This window comes from Pleurodeles waltl, chromosome 4_2 (assembly GCF_031143425.1).
Source record: "Pleurodeles waltl isolate 20211129_DDA chromosome 4_2, aPleWal1.hap1.20221129, whole genome shotgun sequence".
NCBI lineage: Eukaryota > Metazoa > Chordata > Amphibia > Caudata > Salamandridae > Pleurodeles > Pleurodeles waltl.
The window spans coordinates 1,052,620,099-1,052,638,353 of NC_090443.1; the positions used below are offsets into that span (position 1 = coordinate 1,052,620,099).

The 18,255-nt window shown below is 44.9% G+C and overlaps 1 protein-coding gene across 1 annotated transcript in view; it reads left to right on the forward strand.

Moving 5' to 3' along the window:
• SERPING1 (serpin family G member 1) overlaps nucleotides 1–18,255 on the forward strand; it is a 138,137-nt gene that overhangs the window by 88,519 nt on the left and 31,363 nt on the right. The window contains exon 6 of the mRNA XM_069233060.1: nucleotides 11,910–12,043. Coding sequence (XP_069089161.1) covers nucleotides 11,910–12,043 — 134 coding nt within the window. The remainder of the gene's footprint in view (nucleotides 1–11,909; nucleotides 12,044–18,255) is intronic.

Here is an 18,255-nt window from a genome sequence, read left to right on the forward strand (position 1 = left end):
CCTCTGGGTCCCCTCTCAGCACGACGAGCGTGGTCCCTGGAACTCAGCAACTCTGTCCAAGTGACTCCCACAGTCCAGTGACTCTTCAGTCCACGTTTAGTGGAGGTAAGTCCTTGCCTCCCCACGCTAGACTGCATTGCTGGGTACCGCGTGATTTGCAGCTGCTCCGGCTCCTGTGCACTCTTCCAGGATTTCCTTCGTGCACAGCCAAGCCTGGGTCCCCGACACTCTAACCTGCAGTGCACAACCTTCTGAGTTGTCCTCCAGCGTCGTGGGACTCCCTTTTGTGACTTTGCGTGGACTCTGGTTCACTCTTCTTCCAAGTGCCTGTTCAGGTACTTCTGCGGGTGCTGCCTGCTTCTGTGAGGGCTCCCTGACTTGCTGGGCGCCCCCTCTGTCTCCTCCTCCAAGTGGCGACATCCTGGTCCCTCCTGGGCCACAGCAGCACCCAAAAACCCTCACCGCAACCCTTGCAGCTAGCAAGGCGTGTTTGCGGTCTTTCTGCGTGGGAACACCTCTGCAAGCTTCATCGCGACAAGGGACATCCATCCTCCAAAGGGGAAGTCCCTAGTCCTCTTCTTTCTTGCAGAACTCCAAGCTTCTTCCAACCGGTGGCAGCTTCCTTGCACCCTCAGCTGGCATTTCCTGGGCTCCTGCCCACTCTCGACACTGTCGTGACTATTGGACTTGGTCCCCTTGTCTTACAGGTACTCAGGTCTGGAAATCCACTGTTGTTGCATTGCTGGTGTTTGTTCTTCCTGCAGAATCCCCCTATCACGACTTCTGTGCTCTCTGGGGAATATAGGTGCACTTTACAGCTACCTTTCAGGGTCTTGGGGTGGGCTATATTTCTAACCCTCACTGTTTTCTTACAGTCCCAGCGACCCTCTGCAAGCTCACATATGTGCTCCTATTGCAATCTATTGTAACTTTACACTGCTTGCATTACTTTTCTTGCTATTACCTGCATAATTTTGCTTTGTGTACATATATCTTGTGTATATATCTTATCCTCATACTGAGGGTACTCACTGAGATACTTTTGGCATATTGTCATAAAAATAAAGTACCTTTATTTTTAGTACTTCTGTGTATTGTGTTTTCTTATGATATTGTGCATATGACACCAGTGGTATAATAGGAGCTTTACATGTTTCCTAGTTCAGCCTAAGCTGCTTTGCCATAGCTATCTTCTATCAGCCTGAGCTGCTAGAAACACCTCTTCTACACTAATAAGGGATAACTGGACCTGGCACAAGGTGTAAGTACCTCTGGTACCCACTACAAGGCAGGCTAGCCTCCTACACAGCCCATGTGTTTTGTAAATTCTTACACCCATTAGATGGACACGGGCTGTACTAAATTAGGTAGAAAGTAACATGGAAGTTACCTGCCACTATGCAAACTATAAAACAAACTCACACTCACTTGATGATGTCATCAGTGATGTCAGCAAATATATCATTTGAGATGTCATCAGTGGTGTCATAAATGATGTCATAGAGCATGTCACGAGTGATATAATATGTGAGGTCATAAGCAGTGCATGGCGGAGGCAAGTTATAGTTAGCTCTGCTAACTATAACTGGTGAATTTCTGTGTTTTTTTTAGCAGAAAACGTTAATGTTGTCACCAACATATTCACCTAAGTATAACGATGTTCCTTTAGCCTTTGTTTACACACACATACATAAACCCACCTATTAGAGATTTCAGCATGATGAAAAATATGCACCAGAGAGAGTGAAGCTTTGTTTTGCAGACAAAAGTGCCATCAGGAAAAAATTGCCTATTAATGGTCCTGATTTCTCTGGGTTCAAGCAAACTTCGAGTCTGAGCAAACTCAGACTAGCTGCGATTTAGAGCTGGGATACCAGCTGCTAATGTAGATTTCCACCCCTTCAGCAGTGCTTAATTTGAGCCGGTGGTTTCCAGTGCTTGGCACCAGCACTTAATTGTCAACATCGTCACCTATGACAGTCTGCCACATGGCGGCGCTGTTGTTCTTCTTTACAGCTGAGCACAACTACAGTTGTGTAGTAATTTAGAATATATTAACAGTGACTATTACCTGCCGCCCAAGCCATTCCAACAGCTTTGGGGGCCTGGAATATTTTGAATTGTCACACTTGTATGAGTGGGATGGTAACTGGTTGTGTTGGTGCTGTCATGGGCAGCGCTGGCGGGGGCAATCGGTCATGCAAGCTGCGGTGGGCTGCTGACAAGGGGCCTGGCACATATTTTTATTTTAGAAATTAAGCACTGACATCTCATATTCCCACACCAAATTCTCAGCAAATCATAATGGGTGTCTAAGCACCTGTACTCTATTGGAAAAAAACATGTCTCCAAAAACTGCTGAAGCATTTACGCAGTCCAGATTTTAAAAAAACACACACAAAGCTTTCAACAATGATTCCAGAATGCACGTTAAAAAAAAAAAGTATATCTAAGCTTGAGGCTCCCTCTAGTGTGTACTCTGTGTAGTACAACACTTGCATAATATTCTTTATATAATAATTTTAGCAAATCGTTTTACACAGAACACGCTTTGTATTGGTGAGATCCAGATATATTATGGATCTCAAAGTCAAGTGGTCAACTCACTGAGTTACCGGCTATATGAGTGCGGAAACAGTTATTTGCTAGAAGCAACGTGTTTGTATTTTTCTGTCACAATATTTTATATTATTTTCAACCTTGCAGCCCTGCCAAGTTTCCCAGGTCCATGCCTGATGAGCTGCCCCAGTCCAGGTTTTTTCTTTGAATTCTGGGAATTGTAGTCTTGTTTCTTCCATTATAAAATGGGACTATAAGAAAAAATCGTGGACCGGAGCAACACATCACGCATGGACCTTGGAAACTTGTCAGGGAACTAGATTCATAGCGGCTGCTTTCTTCCTTGATGGGCTATACTCAGTCCACCAGTGGGGCAGAGGACAGAAGACTTCCACATTTTGAGTTCATCACCAGCCTGGAAGGGATCTCTCTGCATTTCCTGTGAAAAAATAAAGGTTTGGTGCGGGGGCCATGCACCAAGTTTTTTGTTATCCAGGAAAAAATGTAATGCCCCCTAGACCTAGGGAATTCTCTCAAAAAAGAGCAGGCAGGCTGAGGGTTTGGTGGACATTTTGTGACGCACTGCCCCATCCATAAAACTCTGGATTAGGCCCATGGTACGGAAGGCTTAATTTCTCAGCCTTTCAGAGAGTTTTATGCTGTACAAATACCCTGGCTCTTTACTGAAGGCCAATCAGTCAGTAGATTTGTAGAGCACTCCTTGCCACCCGTGAGGGTATCCAGGCGATGAATAATATTATTGAAAAAATCAGCAAGGCACCAGCTCCTCATGACATTGGGAAGAGGAAAGATACAAGCGAGAGGTCCAGGTGAAGGATTCCAGAGAAGCAACCTGCTGACAGCAAACATCTGGGGCAAAAATAGTTAGAAGTGGGTGAAGAAAGTGACAAAAAATAAGAGAACAAGTGTGTTGCAAAGCACCTTCCTTCTGAGTCTGTCTCCCTTACAAGTGATCAAAACAAGAGCCCACATTGCAGAAAAGATATAAATCCATCTTAGATTGGGAATCTCAAATAATCTTCTATGGTATTTCCACCATCTTGCGGGCGCCTGTGAATATGTCCTGGCCACACCCATCTTAAGAAAGGCGCTGGTTTGATGATCGAAGGTGCCAAAGTCCGACATCTGCTCTGTTTCTTGAGCACGTTCAACCTTCAATTAGGACTCACCATGCCTCCTGACATAGTGCCTTGATACCTCTGGGTTTAGGGCGCTATATGCTTCTTTTAATTTCATTTCACAGATTTAACACGCACATACGTGAAGCGCGAGCTAGGTGTAAGTCATAGTGAATGGAGAAGTTGGACTCTGGTGTAATGTTGTGGACATTTAAACAGCCCCTTTATCCAAGAGCTTCACCCTGAGGAGGCCTGAGCAGTGAGTGTCTAGTGAAGAGACAGAGAGGCAGGGGCTCGGTATGTCGCTGTCAAAATAACATAAACTCTTCTAAAATATACCTAGGTAGGAACTTCTGTTCAAAAACCAACACTGTGGCGGGAGGCTGCCAACACTGGGGTGAAATGAATAGACCCAGGGGACCAAACTGTGGAGTTATTGTTTACTAGTTTATGACTCGACCCTGGCCAAGGAGAGGAGCTAGAGATTGTCTCATCACCAGCAGAAGTGTGCCTCTCACCTGTGTCCTACCTCTCCACAGCTCCCGCCCCCCTCTTCCTGGTAGAGCTTGGCTGAAACCACTGCGTCTGCAGAGGACCAAGATGGAGATCTGTGCTCTCAGGGGCAGTCGTTCATTAAGGCCATTGTAGACAGATACTTTACAGAGGTAGAACAAATGACCACAGGAAGGCCCTAGACAGCAACATATGCCTCAAACATGACCGTGTCGCTAATGGAAAGGGAGCACCTAAACAGCAATACTTAATTTTGTCTAGGGCCCTGAAGGTCCCTGCGCTGCAGCTCTGTGCTCTATGTCATTATTTCCGCATAGTGCCTAGTCCTTACTTACGTTTAAGGCTCTGCCTCAATGAAAGACAAGCCTGTTACTTGTACATTGTTTGCTGTAGAGCCAGAAGTTAGACTAGAAAGCCTCTGGGAGTGAGTCCTACATTGCTCACTGTGCCCACTTGTAATTTGCACTCCGTCTTCCTGCCCTCACCCTGCTTCGTGAAAGGCCCAGCTCTAGGGTGGAGTTTAGAGAGGGATGAGTGTCGGAGCATGACAAGGAAGTCCAGATTCAGAGGACGGTCTGAGTTACTATGCAACAAATGTGACGGACATCCCGTCCGCTGTATTACAACTCCATTATATCTGATAGAAATTGTAATAGAGAAGATGGAGTAACGGTCACGTTTGTGATAGAGTAACCCATCCGCCAGCATCTAAATCAGTCCCAAAGGCTACGAGTCAATAATCAGGCGTCTCCACTCACCGCCACGTAGATGCTGTAAGGGAGAGGTCCCGGCTGCGAGCCCCATGCCCCGAGAGGGGCACTTGAACTTCTAATGTGAATGACACACATTACTCCATATAAGATGCTGCTGTGGGTATCAGAGTTTTACTTTGAAAGACTAGAAAAGAACCACGTAACAAATTTAGCAGCTGACTTCTGAAATATCATCAGAATCAAATGAATCTGATTAGGACAATGGACCTGATCAAATAGTCTAGAGTTTTTATCCTTATTTAAGAATGATTGCCGTGGAATGTGTACTTGTGTCATGTGGCCCAGAAAGGAGCCCAGTTCTGTGGATGGAAAACTGTGGATAGAAGTAGAAATATAATTATAGAGATTGTGGTAATTCCAGACCGATGCTTGTCCGGGATGATGCGCTCAACAACAACTCTTCAAAATCAGTGATTCTGCAGAGTGTTTCAAGGACAGGTATTTATCAACCAAGTATAGCGCAATGTAAGCTGTTCAGTGAGTGCACAGGGTCTTTCAGAGATAGGTATCTACTGTCCAAGTATACTGCAATGTAAGCTCTTCAGTGAGACTGCAGAGGGTTTCAGAGATAGGTATTTACCAACCAGGAATATTGCAATGTAAGCTCTTCAGTGTGTCCACAGGGTGTTTCAAAAATAGGTATCAATCCACCAAGTATATGAACCTTGATGGCTTCAAACCTTAACTTACAATCAATGCCAAGCCACTTGAATTCATCTTGGACACCAACCTCACCCTCAAGGAACATGCTACCAAAAAACACAAAGATGGCCTGGAGACAGCTCCATTTTCTAAAGAAAGTGAAACCATTTCTTTCAGAAAACAACTCCAGAACTGCTGTTCAAGCCCTTGTACTCTCGCATCTGGATGGAGATAACCCTTGGCCCGATGGTCTTCCAGTCTCCCTGCTAGTACCTGCTAGGAGCGTCATACAGCTGCATCACACCTCCTCCAGGGCCTGAAGAAATATGACCAAATCTCTCCTATCCTGATGCGACTTCATTGTCTTCCATGGCCATACCACGCCATCTTCGAAACCCGCTGCATCATTTACAAAGCCATCACAGCCAAAACTTGTGCTTTTCTTGCAGCCAAGTTCACCATCTATGGTGGTTGCCGGCACACCTGCAGCCAGGACACGATGTGACTGCAGACTAAAAAGTGTAAAACAAAAAGAAAAAAACAAGACAGTAGGTCTTTTCCATCTAAGCACCCAGAACCTGGAACAACGTCATTGTAGTCGTCAGGACCGGCCCTAAACTGCTCCAATTTTGGAAACAGTTGAAGACGCACCTCTTTAAAGAACAATATATCACAAGACATTAACTGTTCACAAACCAGATAACTCTCCTATTGCCCTTTTAACTTTATGCTTGCCTTCGACCCTGTTTTTAAGATTAGGGGGTATCGCTCCTAATCTGTTCCCCCATCAAAGCTGAAATGGAGATGGCGGGTAGAAGCCTGAGTGAGACACGTCTTATTCCAAGAAGTCCGGCTCCCCACTGCATACATATTTTTGTTGCATGAACAAAAATGATACCTAGTGTCCAGAGGGACATTAGGGTCCCTCGAAGTTGGCAGATTGGATTACAGAGATACCTAGCACAAGGTGTGCTGCTCTCAGGCCTCTAGACACCATTTTTTATCTTAGGCCCCCTTGGAGATGTCATAGTGATGCTACCCTAGACCGCCACCCGACAGCAGGCGAGATCCACTAATCATCATTTCTTTCTACAAAGAAAGAATTTACAAGACTTGTGAATCATAGTCTGATGTCTAGCCCTTTTTGTGCCCCAACACTGCTATCCCACACATCACCTGTCAAAACGAGACCACAAATTTGGGTGACCACACCATTGTAGAGATGGAGCCTTAAAAAATTTAATCATTCTGCTGAAGGTTTTGAATTTGCAGTCTGTCCTTGAGATTTGAATATGGCACATCTAAAGTTTTGTTCCCCTGGTTTTGCCAGCACCCAGGAAAACCAAGTATCCCCAGAAAGTTTTGAACACCAGAGACCTGGGTCAATGGAAGGAAGTGTGATTTACCCTGCAAATGTCAAGTGTTCATGAAAACGTTTATTCCTCAAATGTACGCAGCGGTGAGTAGAGAATTTCACAGCCAGTGGCAAACATCTCGCAACCCCTTCTTCTTCCAGTACGTCTTACAGGGTTCCGGGCTACTCCTTCCAGTCGTCAAGGCATCACCTAGTGCAGTAACTCACTGGGTAACTGGTGCTCCACAGAATGATCCCGAAAGGAGATAAAAAGACCAGAAAGCAGCCTTCCAGAAGATGGAGTATTGGGCTGAAGCCTCAGGTTGAAGAAGCTGAAGATCAAGCTGGTGTGCAGGTGGTAAGATCCAGGAAGACAGAATTCCAAGGGAATGCAGCAAAAACTTAAGGACAAAAAGAGAAAAGGAGGAGGCGATGAACGTGACGAAAAATTAAGTGAAAGCGATGCAGCACTCCATGCTTCGCCAGGTTTCTGCTTATATACCGTTCTGACAGGAAGCTATCCCACAATGCCTCCAGTCGGCCGTCTTTGATTGACATACATAAGCTGCAACTACTGGCTCTAGTGGCATCTTAGATTGGTTTATAGAAAAGGAAAATCTGCCTCCTCTTCCTGTGAAGAATGTTGGGAAGAGGCAGAGGAATAAAGCATCTGCAGGTCCATCTGGGGACTGCCAGGTGTTACGGTAAGTCAATGTGCCCAATCTGTGCCACGATGATGTAGAGCTCGAATCAGCTTTCGCAAGGCTTCCCTGTCAGCATATTGACGTAGACTCTGCTGAGCTCAAAACTGGGGATGCAGAACTGTCTGCCACCACAGAAGGAGACGAGAGAAGCCTCCAGCTCGTCTAGACCCGCTCCAGCGCATACAAAAGTTAACATGGGCCGCGGGTCTCGAGAGAGAGAAACGCAAGCAGGCATAGCAAATTCCTCCACTTCTACTGATACCTCATATGTGTGGGTAAGCCTACCATACAGTGCTGGAAACAGCCAAAGTTGGTTATGTAAGGTCAATGTGGACTGTATATGATTTTGGGGAAATTGCTGCATTATTTAAGTGTGAAATTATCTACTACTAAATCTGAACATTTCTGAAAACTAGACACCCATGGATATAAGGAGTGTGTGATTTCCATATATCCTACCTCATTTAACTACTCAGAATAACCTGCAAATGTCAAACTATGCCTTAAAAACTGAATTTCTTCTCAGTTTTACTGTCTGCAGTGTTAGGGGTCAAGGCGGCCAGCTCCCAGTACAACCAGTGAAATTTAGGGCAGGGCACCCTGTCCATAAACCGATGAACTGCCTGCTCTATTTTGAGCTGGGTGGACCTTCAGATTTCTGATGGCTGTACGCCTACTGGCTGTGCTGTTGGTCACTCTACACCCACGACGTGACAAAGTTGTGGCTGTCAGTGTAGGTGCACCAGACCATCCACGCTATTACAACAGACGGTCTGACATACTTTTTCAGTTTTATGACCACCAAGGAAACCCTGGTGGTTCTGACCTAAAAAACAAAAACCCTCCATGCACTGGAAAAAAACTCTCAGGGTGTCATGCTCATTCGTTTTTTGTTTGTCAGAAACAAACTCCTGCCCTCAGAGTTTGGTTTTGGAAACCAAAATAGTTTGCTGAAACACACTGGCTGCTCAGCAAGCTTTCAGTGATCTGCCATGGCTCTGGAAATCAGGTCCTATGTCACTCAATGGCTTTGGGAAGTATTCTCTAACACAGTGGAAAGTTTTCTAGTTATAACAGTCCGCTGAACTAACTATGCACCAAATAGGTGACAGCTTCATCATCACCTCTCCATGAGGGAGGTTTATTTACCCAACCTCCCATCACACTCACATACACCTACAAGGCCCTACACAACGAGGAACCAGCATATCTCAACCACTGCCTGACCTTCCACCAACCCGCCAGATACCTGGGCTCTGCCTTCTTGGCCGTCGTCCACCACCTGCGTTCACAGAAGCGGCATTGGAGGTCATTCCTTCGTCTACCTCGCCACCAAAGTCCACCTATGAACATCATCCTCCCTGGCGGAATTCAGAAGGCAACTCAGACCTTGCTATTCAATTGAGACCTGGGTAACCACAGCGCACAGATTCCCTCAGGGGTGAAGAGCAGCGCTCTATAAAATGATTGATCACTTATGTTCACATCAACATGTTTCTGCCCTTCATCTTAGGGCCTGTCAGATACAAGGCATTCTTCAGGACCACATGGACCCCTAATTCTCTCTTGCCTCACATCTCATTCCCTAATCTGTGTGTTGTGTGGTATGGGAGTGATAACAACATGAACACCTGTAGGCAAGGGAACGGCCGAATAATCTTCTACCTGGAATATTTACTGTAGTGCTTATGGCTGGGGACAGGTAGGCTAACTCATTACTGATTAGGGCATAATGTATCCTATGTGTGTTGAGTGGCCTGTGTGTTTCAACCCGTCACCATTCCCATCAGTCTGTGACAGAGAAGCGTAAACCCACTCAGAAGAATACTCCACAAATGAGCAGAAATGAAGGTTGATGTTCCCATCAGTCAATGGGAAATCACAAGTGACTCTGAAGTGAAAATTCTCCTCAACTTCCATTCTTAAATTTTGCACCCAGGGCTGATTTCCAGACATGAATCATGATTTTTATGCTCAAAAGTAAAGCAAATGTGTCAGTAAAACTCACTGTGCATTACCCACCTCTGTAGTATTTTGTCCACCTCTGTCTTTGATCGATTGAATCTTCAGGTTGAGTTTTTGGTTCCTTCTGTTCAGATCACAGTCTACCAGTGGTTTCTCACTGGCTTGGGCCATTCAACACATACTGCCTTCATTGGTGGACAACAAACTGGTCCTCTCTCTCACCTTGGGCAGCCCTCGCGATCAAGATGGTAGGTCATGATTAAACAATGCACTGCCTGCAAGTGAACATCTACTTCAAGGCCTCTTCACTTGCCAGTTGAGCCCACTGGCTTCACGCTCCAAAAGCTGATCTCCCACGACCCAGGGTTTAGGTATCTTGATGGCTGAACACCATCTCCTCAGATACACCAGCCTTCCAGAAGGTTCAACGCTTAGCTAACTATCCACCACACAAACTGGTTCTGAAAGTCGGAAATTCTTTTCGAACGATTACAAGGGCAAAAACAACTCATTCTGCATCTCAAAAACAAAACAACCAACCATTCACCGGGACTTCCAAAACTTCCCAGAACTACAGGAGGTACTGCTATACAGTCTTAACATTACAGATTAGTTCAGTTAAATCTGATTTCTGAATCCCTAGTGGGCGAGTGAATGTTATAAACAGGTCTCCAGTGATCAGCTGTTTGTCAATAGACAGATGCAGCAGGGTGGGCCGAGCTGGTGTGAGAACACCGGCTGGTTGGTAGGATTGCTTCTACAGGTCTCAGGATTGCCTTCTTGGTTCGGTTGTTTCTACAAATCTCAGGATTGCCTGGTTGGTAGGACTGTTTCTACAGATCTCAGGATTGCACTGCTAGATGCTTCAGATTCTCGTATAAAGAGGCCTCCTTCTCAGTTCACCTGCTGGTGGGCTTGTAGGTTCATGTCCTCAGACAACCCTGCGGGCAAAAGGCTAATGAAGGGCAGCTGTCGGTTGAGCACTTCTTACCTGAGACCTACAAATCTCAGAACCACACTTTTGAAACGTGTACCAAGAAGCAGCTGTGGGACCCAGTGGAGTTGAAACTTCCTACACAGATGCAGAATCCCCCACAAGAACACAGGTAAGCTATCTGACAGATGAGCCAACATTGGACCCTTTTGGTGGAGGCTACTGGAAGAGGGATGCAATTTGTCAGTCCGAATATTGGAAGTTATGAGGTAAGCCAGTGAAGGAGAGCAAATTAAATAGAATAACTCAGTGGTTCACAACCTGTGGTCTGGGGACCCCTAGGGGTCCACAAAGCCTCCTCAGGGAGTCCACAACTGCTAAGAAAATTAAATAATAGTAACAGATTAATAAAGTTCATATAAATTAACGAGCTAAATGTACAACTGGAAATCTTAAAACGTACTATAAATGTCAAGGAGTTTGAAATTGGAGGCTACAAATTAAATTAGTCTCCTCAGATGGATTCCTGGGAGCGGTGCAGATGCATCAAACAGAATATAGTGTGTGTGGCTTCAATTAAATTTAGAGAAACTCCAACTTTCCTATTAATATTTTTTGTTTGTTTATGTGTTTGATGAATGCTTGTTTCTGAATTTTTTGTGTATTGTTTTACGGTTCAACTCATCAACAGTGTTTAGGCCGGAGTCCCCGGCTTCCAGAAATGACTCAGTGGGGGGCCCCCGGCTTACAGAAATTACTCAGTGGGGGGGGTCCCTGGCTTCCAGTAATAATTCAGTGGGGGGTCCCCGGTTTCCAGTATTGATTCAATAGGGTTCTCTGCTTCCAGTAATGATAAAGTGGGGGGTCCCAGGCTTACAGCAGTGATTCAGTGGGAGTCCCTGGGTTCCAGTAATGACTGAGTGGGGGGTCCCCGGGTTCCAGTAATGATTCAATAATGGGTCCCCGGTTTCCAGTAATGAGTCAGTTGGGGTCCCTGGATTCTAATAGTGATTCAGTGGGGGGTCCCCAGCTTCTAGTAGTGATTCAGTGGGAGTCACTCGGTTCCAGTAATGACTCAGTGGGGGGGTCGCCGGGTTTCAGTATTGAATTAATGGGGTTCCCAGGTTCCAGTGGCGGTCCCCGGCTTCCAGTAGTGATTCAGTGGGATTCCCTGGGTTCCAGTAATGACTGAGTGGGGGGTCCCCAGGTTCCAGTAATGACTGAGTGGGGGTCCCCGGCTTTCAGTAATGACTCAGTTGGGGTCCACAGAAGTCAAAAGGTTAGGAACCACTGGAATAACCAATGTACTTTCATCTTTTCTCATAGGGAAATGGAAAACTAAATTCAACGCGAATGAGACCATGAAGCAGACGTTCTGGAAGGTTTCGAAAAGAGTTCAGATGATGAACAGCAAGAAGTATCCACTGGTGGCCGTCAGTGACGCGCTCCTCAAAGCTCGGGTGAGAATGGAAGACAATACCTGTAAGAAATGCAACTTGTAGGCTGAGGAGGAAGGATGCCTTAACATGGCCTATGTCCCACACCAGACAGGTGAGGGGGACCCTCCAGAGCCCACCAACAATCTTCTAAAAGTATTCCTTTCTCACCTTTCGGTAGGAGGAGCCAGGGCTTCCTCTCTGCATGCAAGGATACATTAAAAAGCAAAACAGTAGAAGTTAAAAACATGAATGTCCAAACCAAGTTTATGGAAATACAAAGGTTAAAAACAGTTAAAAACTATTTGGTAAAAGGAAAACAGAGACTTCTGGGTTTGAGAGATCTAATGAAAGTCAACAAAAGCAATCCATAAACATGGGCACCAAAGAATGCAACAGAAGGTTAAAGAACGGGTGATAGTCATAAACTAAAAACTACAAGCCTGATTTAGAGGAGGCTGTAATGTAAACGTCCGGCGGGCTTGCATGCACTCAAGTGTGCCACAGCAGACAAGCAGGACAAACCCAGACAGCCAAGTATCCTACTGAAAGGGGAAGTTGTGCAGCTCATCCAGCTGTAAAAGTCAAGTTCAGTCCAAGAGGGACTTTGGTACAGGAGTGCAAGCCTCCTCGTCTTCTGCCAGGAATCAGGAGTCTTGTAAAAAACAGGGGCTGGCAGAAATTCAGTGGGTCTCCATCAAAGCTCTGTAAACGGAAGGGTGGGATTTCTTTGGTGCAATTGCCACCCCTACAATACACCAGTGGAAGGTAGGTCCATAAAATAACCTGCATCAGAAAGCTGACCTCATCAACAGCCTGTCATAGTCACTTGTTGGTTACAAAGCCATCTGCTGCAATTTCTGCAAAAGCAGAGGGGTTGATATCTGAGCAAGAGCTGCTTGGCACTCCCTTTCTTATCACCTGCAATTAAAAGTGATTGGGTATAATGAGCCAGGGCAGAGGAATGGTCCTGGCTGGATTTTGAGCAACTTTTTAAAGCCTCCAATAAAATAATGATTCAGAAACAATATTTTGGACGGGGCATGGCTTGGCACCCGAGCAAGATGGCTGCGTAATAGCCAAGATCCCATCTGCCGCTACATGTTACAAAAACATCTTCCCCTCCTGCAAGCTTGAGTAGCTGAAACTACAGCATCAAACCGACATGGCCGACATCTGCTGTCAGTGGCCAAGAAAGGAGAGGAAAGTTGACTTACATGCCGACGCCAGCGCTGGTGGCCGAAGGCGCCGGTGAGGGAAGCTACACAGCGTGGTGGGGTCAGCAGTCCCCGTGCTAGATCGTGAGAAAGCAAACTGAAGGCGGTGCTTCCTATAGAGCACATTACGGCGCAACCCCGCTGCAAGACATGGCGCTCTTTACTGGACGCATGTGCATTGCATACGGGATGGACAGGTACTGATAGCACCTGCAACAACCACTGCTGCACCCCAAACCCAGTGAAGTCAGGTGGAGGTGGGACAAATTAAATTGTTTTCTCCTTTGCTCCAAGACATGTGTCTTTGGGGCAGCAGTTTCTCAAATACCCTGAGCCCTGTACTTGCGCTAAGAAGAGTTAGAAGGGAATCTCACCAACTTCGTCGGAGAAACATCATATCGCCCAGATGCAGACAATATACGAGAAGGAACTTGAGATTGTTGAGACCAAAACAGATCACAAAAGGCATCATGAAGTGCCAGCAGAGGGTATGGATGCTTCCCAATCCAAGATGGCAGAGGGTAGTACTTCCAGGTTGTGGTGGGAAGAGACAGTATATAACTCTGCTGCTCAGAACTCACATATATACAATAAGTCCAACAGAGGTAACTAATACTAATGAGTGAGTGAGAGGCTTTAAACAACGGTTGCATGATTTGCATAAATATACAATAAGCACAAAACTCTTGGAAGAAGCATCCAGCCCTCTTATGGAATTAACATATATTCATGTACTCATATCAGATGATGAACAGTCACCTAGTTAGTGTGGTATGCTTAATCAGTGCATTCGAGAGTAGTATGGTTCAGTGGTTGTACGGTCTTCTAATTATAGGTTCCCTAGTTTGGGTCATGGTTATATTACGTCGACATTTATATTCTCTCCTTGTAAAAATGGCAGATCAATATTGAAATTGTATGTTGAGGAGTTAAAAATTATGTTTACTGATGTCTCCCATCCACAAGATGAAAACTAGGAGGACTAAGCAATGGACCCTGCTTCTCTTTCCCATCAGCATGTTCCGGTGCTCAAATATTGCTAACATCGTTGAAAAGTTTTGAATGCACACGCAGAAGGTTATGTTCAAGCCTAGGTTCAATGCTTCACCTTTTTTAAAATGTTGAGGGCTGCCAGTGACACCAGTTACTGGACCACTTGTAATGAGGGCCCTAGCCTCTACAGCAGACATAGGGCCACCCACCTTTGAATATTTAAACATTAATGTTTTTTCTGTTGTCAAGATGGTGACAGTATGGGAGGCCTTGAAATTGTGGATATGGGGAGTAAATATCTCTAAACAGGATGAAGTTCCTAGGACCATTTACATGCAATCAGCTCCAGCAGTTGGACACTTAGGGCCAGATGTAGCAAAGGTTTTTACCCATTCTCTGTCAATGGGAAAAAGTGTTCGTACATATGGCCCTTAGCCTCTAATTCAGGGTTCGGGGGACGGGTTACTCCGTAACAAACGTAACAGATACAATTAGATGCCCTTCAGGACCCGTATGCCCAGTCAAGACAAAACATTGTTGACTTAATTCAAGGTTCTGCAAAGTCGCTCCTGGAGAGCCGGGTCCATGCCAGATTTTTAGCATATGCACATTTAGAAAAATGTACAGTACAGTACAAAATCTTTATTCGACTTTCAACAAGTCATAAAAGACATAGCAGTCATAAAAAATCTCCAATTATAATACATACATTTCAATATATAATAAAAAGTCGAGTAAGTAAAATAATAGAAAATTTAAAAAAAAAAAAAAACACAATAATAAGACAGTCTAGTGAATCTATTAAATAAAAAACCCTGTCACAATAAATTATAATTCGATCACCTCCCCCATAGATTTCCTTATCTTTAATACAGAACATAAAAAGTTAGCTAAAGTTCCGCACATCTCTAAAGAAGATAGTGCCTGGAGACAGGCGTAGGCTGTGCGACACTGGGGGAGATTGATTGACCTTAAAAGCGGAACAACTAGGCTCTTCCTCTGGTAGGCGTAAAAATTACAGAATAAAACCACATGGATTGTGGATTGAAGTGTTTTTGCATCACAGGGGCATGGTTTTAACAAGGTGGACCAGTCGTTCATAATTGGAAATTAAACTAGGCGATGAAATATGTCTAGCCTAAATCTAGTAAGGACGTAACGGTGGCGAGGGAGTACCACGTTTACCAAGTACGGCTGCATGCCCTCAGCCGTCAAAATTATTTGGTTATGAATGACTGAGGTTTTTTTTTTATTCCGCCCCCCAACGTATGTCTTCTAGATAGTTTAATGCCAAAGTACTAAGGTCCTTCCTGGATATCTTCCGCAACAAAACTGGGTTTGTATAGTAGACTTTATTGCCCATTTTTTCGAAGAAGGTCATAATATATTTTAACCATGGTACCCTTGATGTATGTAACGACTTCGTACAGTCGGTCAGGATGGCCTTATTAAAACTGGTGTGTTCCGAGGTCCAGACTTTATGTCATAGTAGCAGTGGCTGGATTTTTATCAAGTCTGCAATGAAGGGAACCCCGAGTTCCGTGTGTGTGACGTACGATGAAGTGCCTTTTGGTACTCTCAACAAATGTCGTAGGAAATCATTTTCCACTGTCTGCACTAGATCACAGTTTGTATGTCCCCAAATTCCTGCCCCGTACGTAACAGCCGGAATACACTTGGCTTTGTAGATCTTTATCATGTTAGGTGGTTTAATCCCCCCAAGCCTTTTGGAGAAGAGTTGTAGTGCCATCATTGTTTTGATCAGGTGCACTCTCTTCATCTTCCTGCAGTTGGCCCAGGAACCCAACTTATCAAATGTTATGCCCAAATATGAAAAGGTTTGCGCGATTTCGACCTTGCTATCTGCAATAGTGGTGTTATAAGTCTTGCCGCGCTTCCCTCCGCAGTTCATGATAAAGGTTTTGGAGCGGTTGAGAGTGAGTCCCAGCTGTGTCATGTATGTAATGCAGGTTGTTAGAAGTTTCTAGAGAGCTGTTGGGGTCCTGGCCATTAATACTGCATCGTCTGTGTAAAGTAATGATGGAACAGGTCGCTTATCTATTTGGGGTAGAGCTTTACACCTAGTGGCCAATTCTTTGTCTAGGTTATTTATATACATTGAAAACAGGAACGGAGCGAGAACGCAGCCTTGACGCACTCCTCTATGTAGACCAAAGGGGCGAGTGCATTCCCCTTTTAGGCCATACCTCACTCTTGCTCTGCACCCTGTGTACATTTCGCGAATAAATTGAATTAAGGCCGGTTCCACCCCCATGCTATTTAAAATGTCCCACAATTTATCATGGATTACGCAGTCAAAAGCTGATGATAAGTCAATAAAGGCCAGGTACAGATTGCCTGCTCTGATCTTAGTATACTTTCCAATAATGAGACTTAAATTTAGACTTTGTTCTACTGTTCCGATTCCTTTTCGGAATCCATACTTGACCGGGGATAAAACGTTCTTTTCCTCTGCCCGTGTTTGCAGCCTATTCAGAATTATTCTCCCTGCTAGTTTAGCTGTTGTGTCCAGCAGGGAGATAGGCCTGTAGCAGGCTGGATTAAGGCGGTCACCCTTTTTATATATTGGAATTATGTTAGAAACTCTCCAAGATGGTGGGGGTCCGCATGTAGAAAAATGTAGATTTCTGAAACATCTTTTTTCTAAATGTGGATATGCTAAAAATCTGGCATGGACCCGGCTCTCCAGGATCGACTTTGCAGAACCCTGACTTAATTGAATCAAAAACTGTCATCACTTATGGAGAGCAGCATCAAGTGGCCCACCTCAGCCACGTATGTCAAGGCCTGACAGTATGGTGAAAAAACGTGCTTATCTGGTAAAAGACGAAACACGTGTCGGCTGCAGGGCAATAACACTGTATGCCAATTGAGGTCTGCTCTTCTACGCATTCTTACAGTGAAGGGATTTTGCACTAAGAAATGTTTTCCAACATAATGTGTGCGGAGGGTATTTTTTGGTCAAATCTGGTAAGAGATAGTGGTACGCAAAATGTAATTCATTGGGATATGAAATAAGGCACACAGGGGGAATAGTCCAGGTGTTTAATAACTGTTATCAACAACTGATCGCCTCAAGTTCCAGAGTGGATGAATCTACCTGATCAACATCTAGAATCTGGTTATCATTCCCAAAGTGTGTGTGAAGAGATGGGGAGGAAAAGTGTTTTCAGTGGCTGCAGCCAAAAGTTTGGAACTCCCTTCACCGTCATCTTGTTAAAAATGAGCTGCGCCTTCCTTTTAGAGAAGAACTTTTATAATGATTACTGTATCAGGTCCATTTGTTGTTTTTAGACTTCCTGGGTTCCAGCACTAGTTACCTTGGATTCGCACCTAGCGCCTAGACACCTTCGGGTATAGCTGTGCTTTGTAATTTTTGATCATTTATTCATTCATACCCAGAGAAAGTGGCACAGTCATGGTTAGAGGATCCCCACAGACCATTCCTGTGAGGACCCACAGGCCTGTCTGACATGAAGCTCACTATTGATTGGCCTGGGAGGGGAATCCCAGCTGAAGTTGGCCTCACGCCTGAATTTCAGAAAGAATTCCAGGACCTGCTAGTGCCACGCCTGTTAAGTGTCTATGACGACGCACTGGATGATGGGATACTCCCACAGTCCACTAGGGATGCAATAATTACAGTTCTATTGAAACCATGGAAGCTTAGCCGGCTATGCACATCCGACAGGACACTATCCCTAATAAACATTGATAAAAATATTTTGGCAAAGGCGATAGCCAATTACCTTGCTCCATTCATGTCAGGGTTGAACATACTTGATCAGTCAGGGATTAAACCAATCATTCTATCTCGGGTAATTTACGCACTCTGTAGTTCTGCATCACATAAATTATGTCTTGGCTGCTGATTTTTTTTCCTAAATGCAAAGAAGCCCAGATTCAATGGAATTGCCATTTCTCCTGACCATGCTGCCCCAACATGGGGTTGGGGACTACATCAGAGGCCTAACATACATGTATCTTCAAACCCAAGCACAAGAG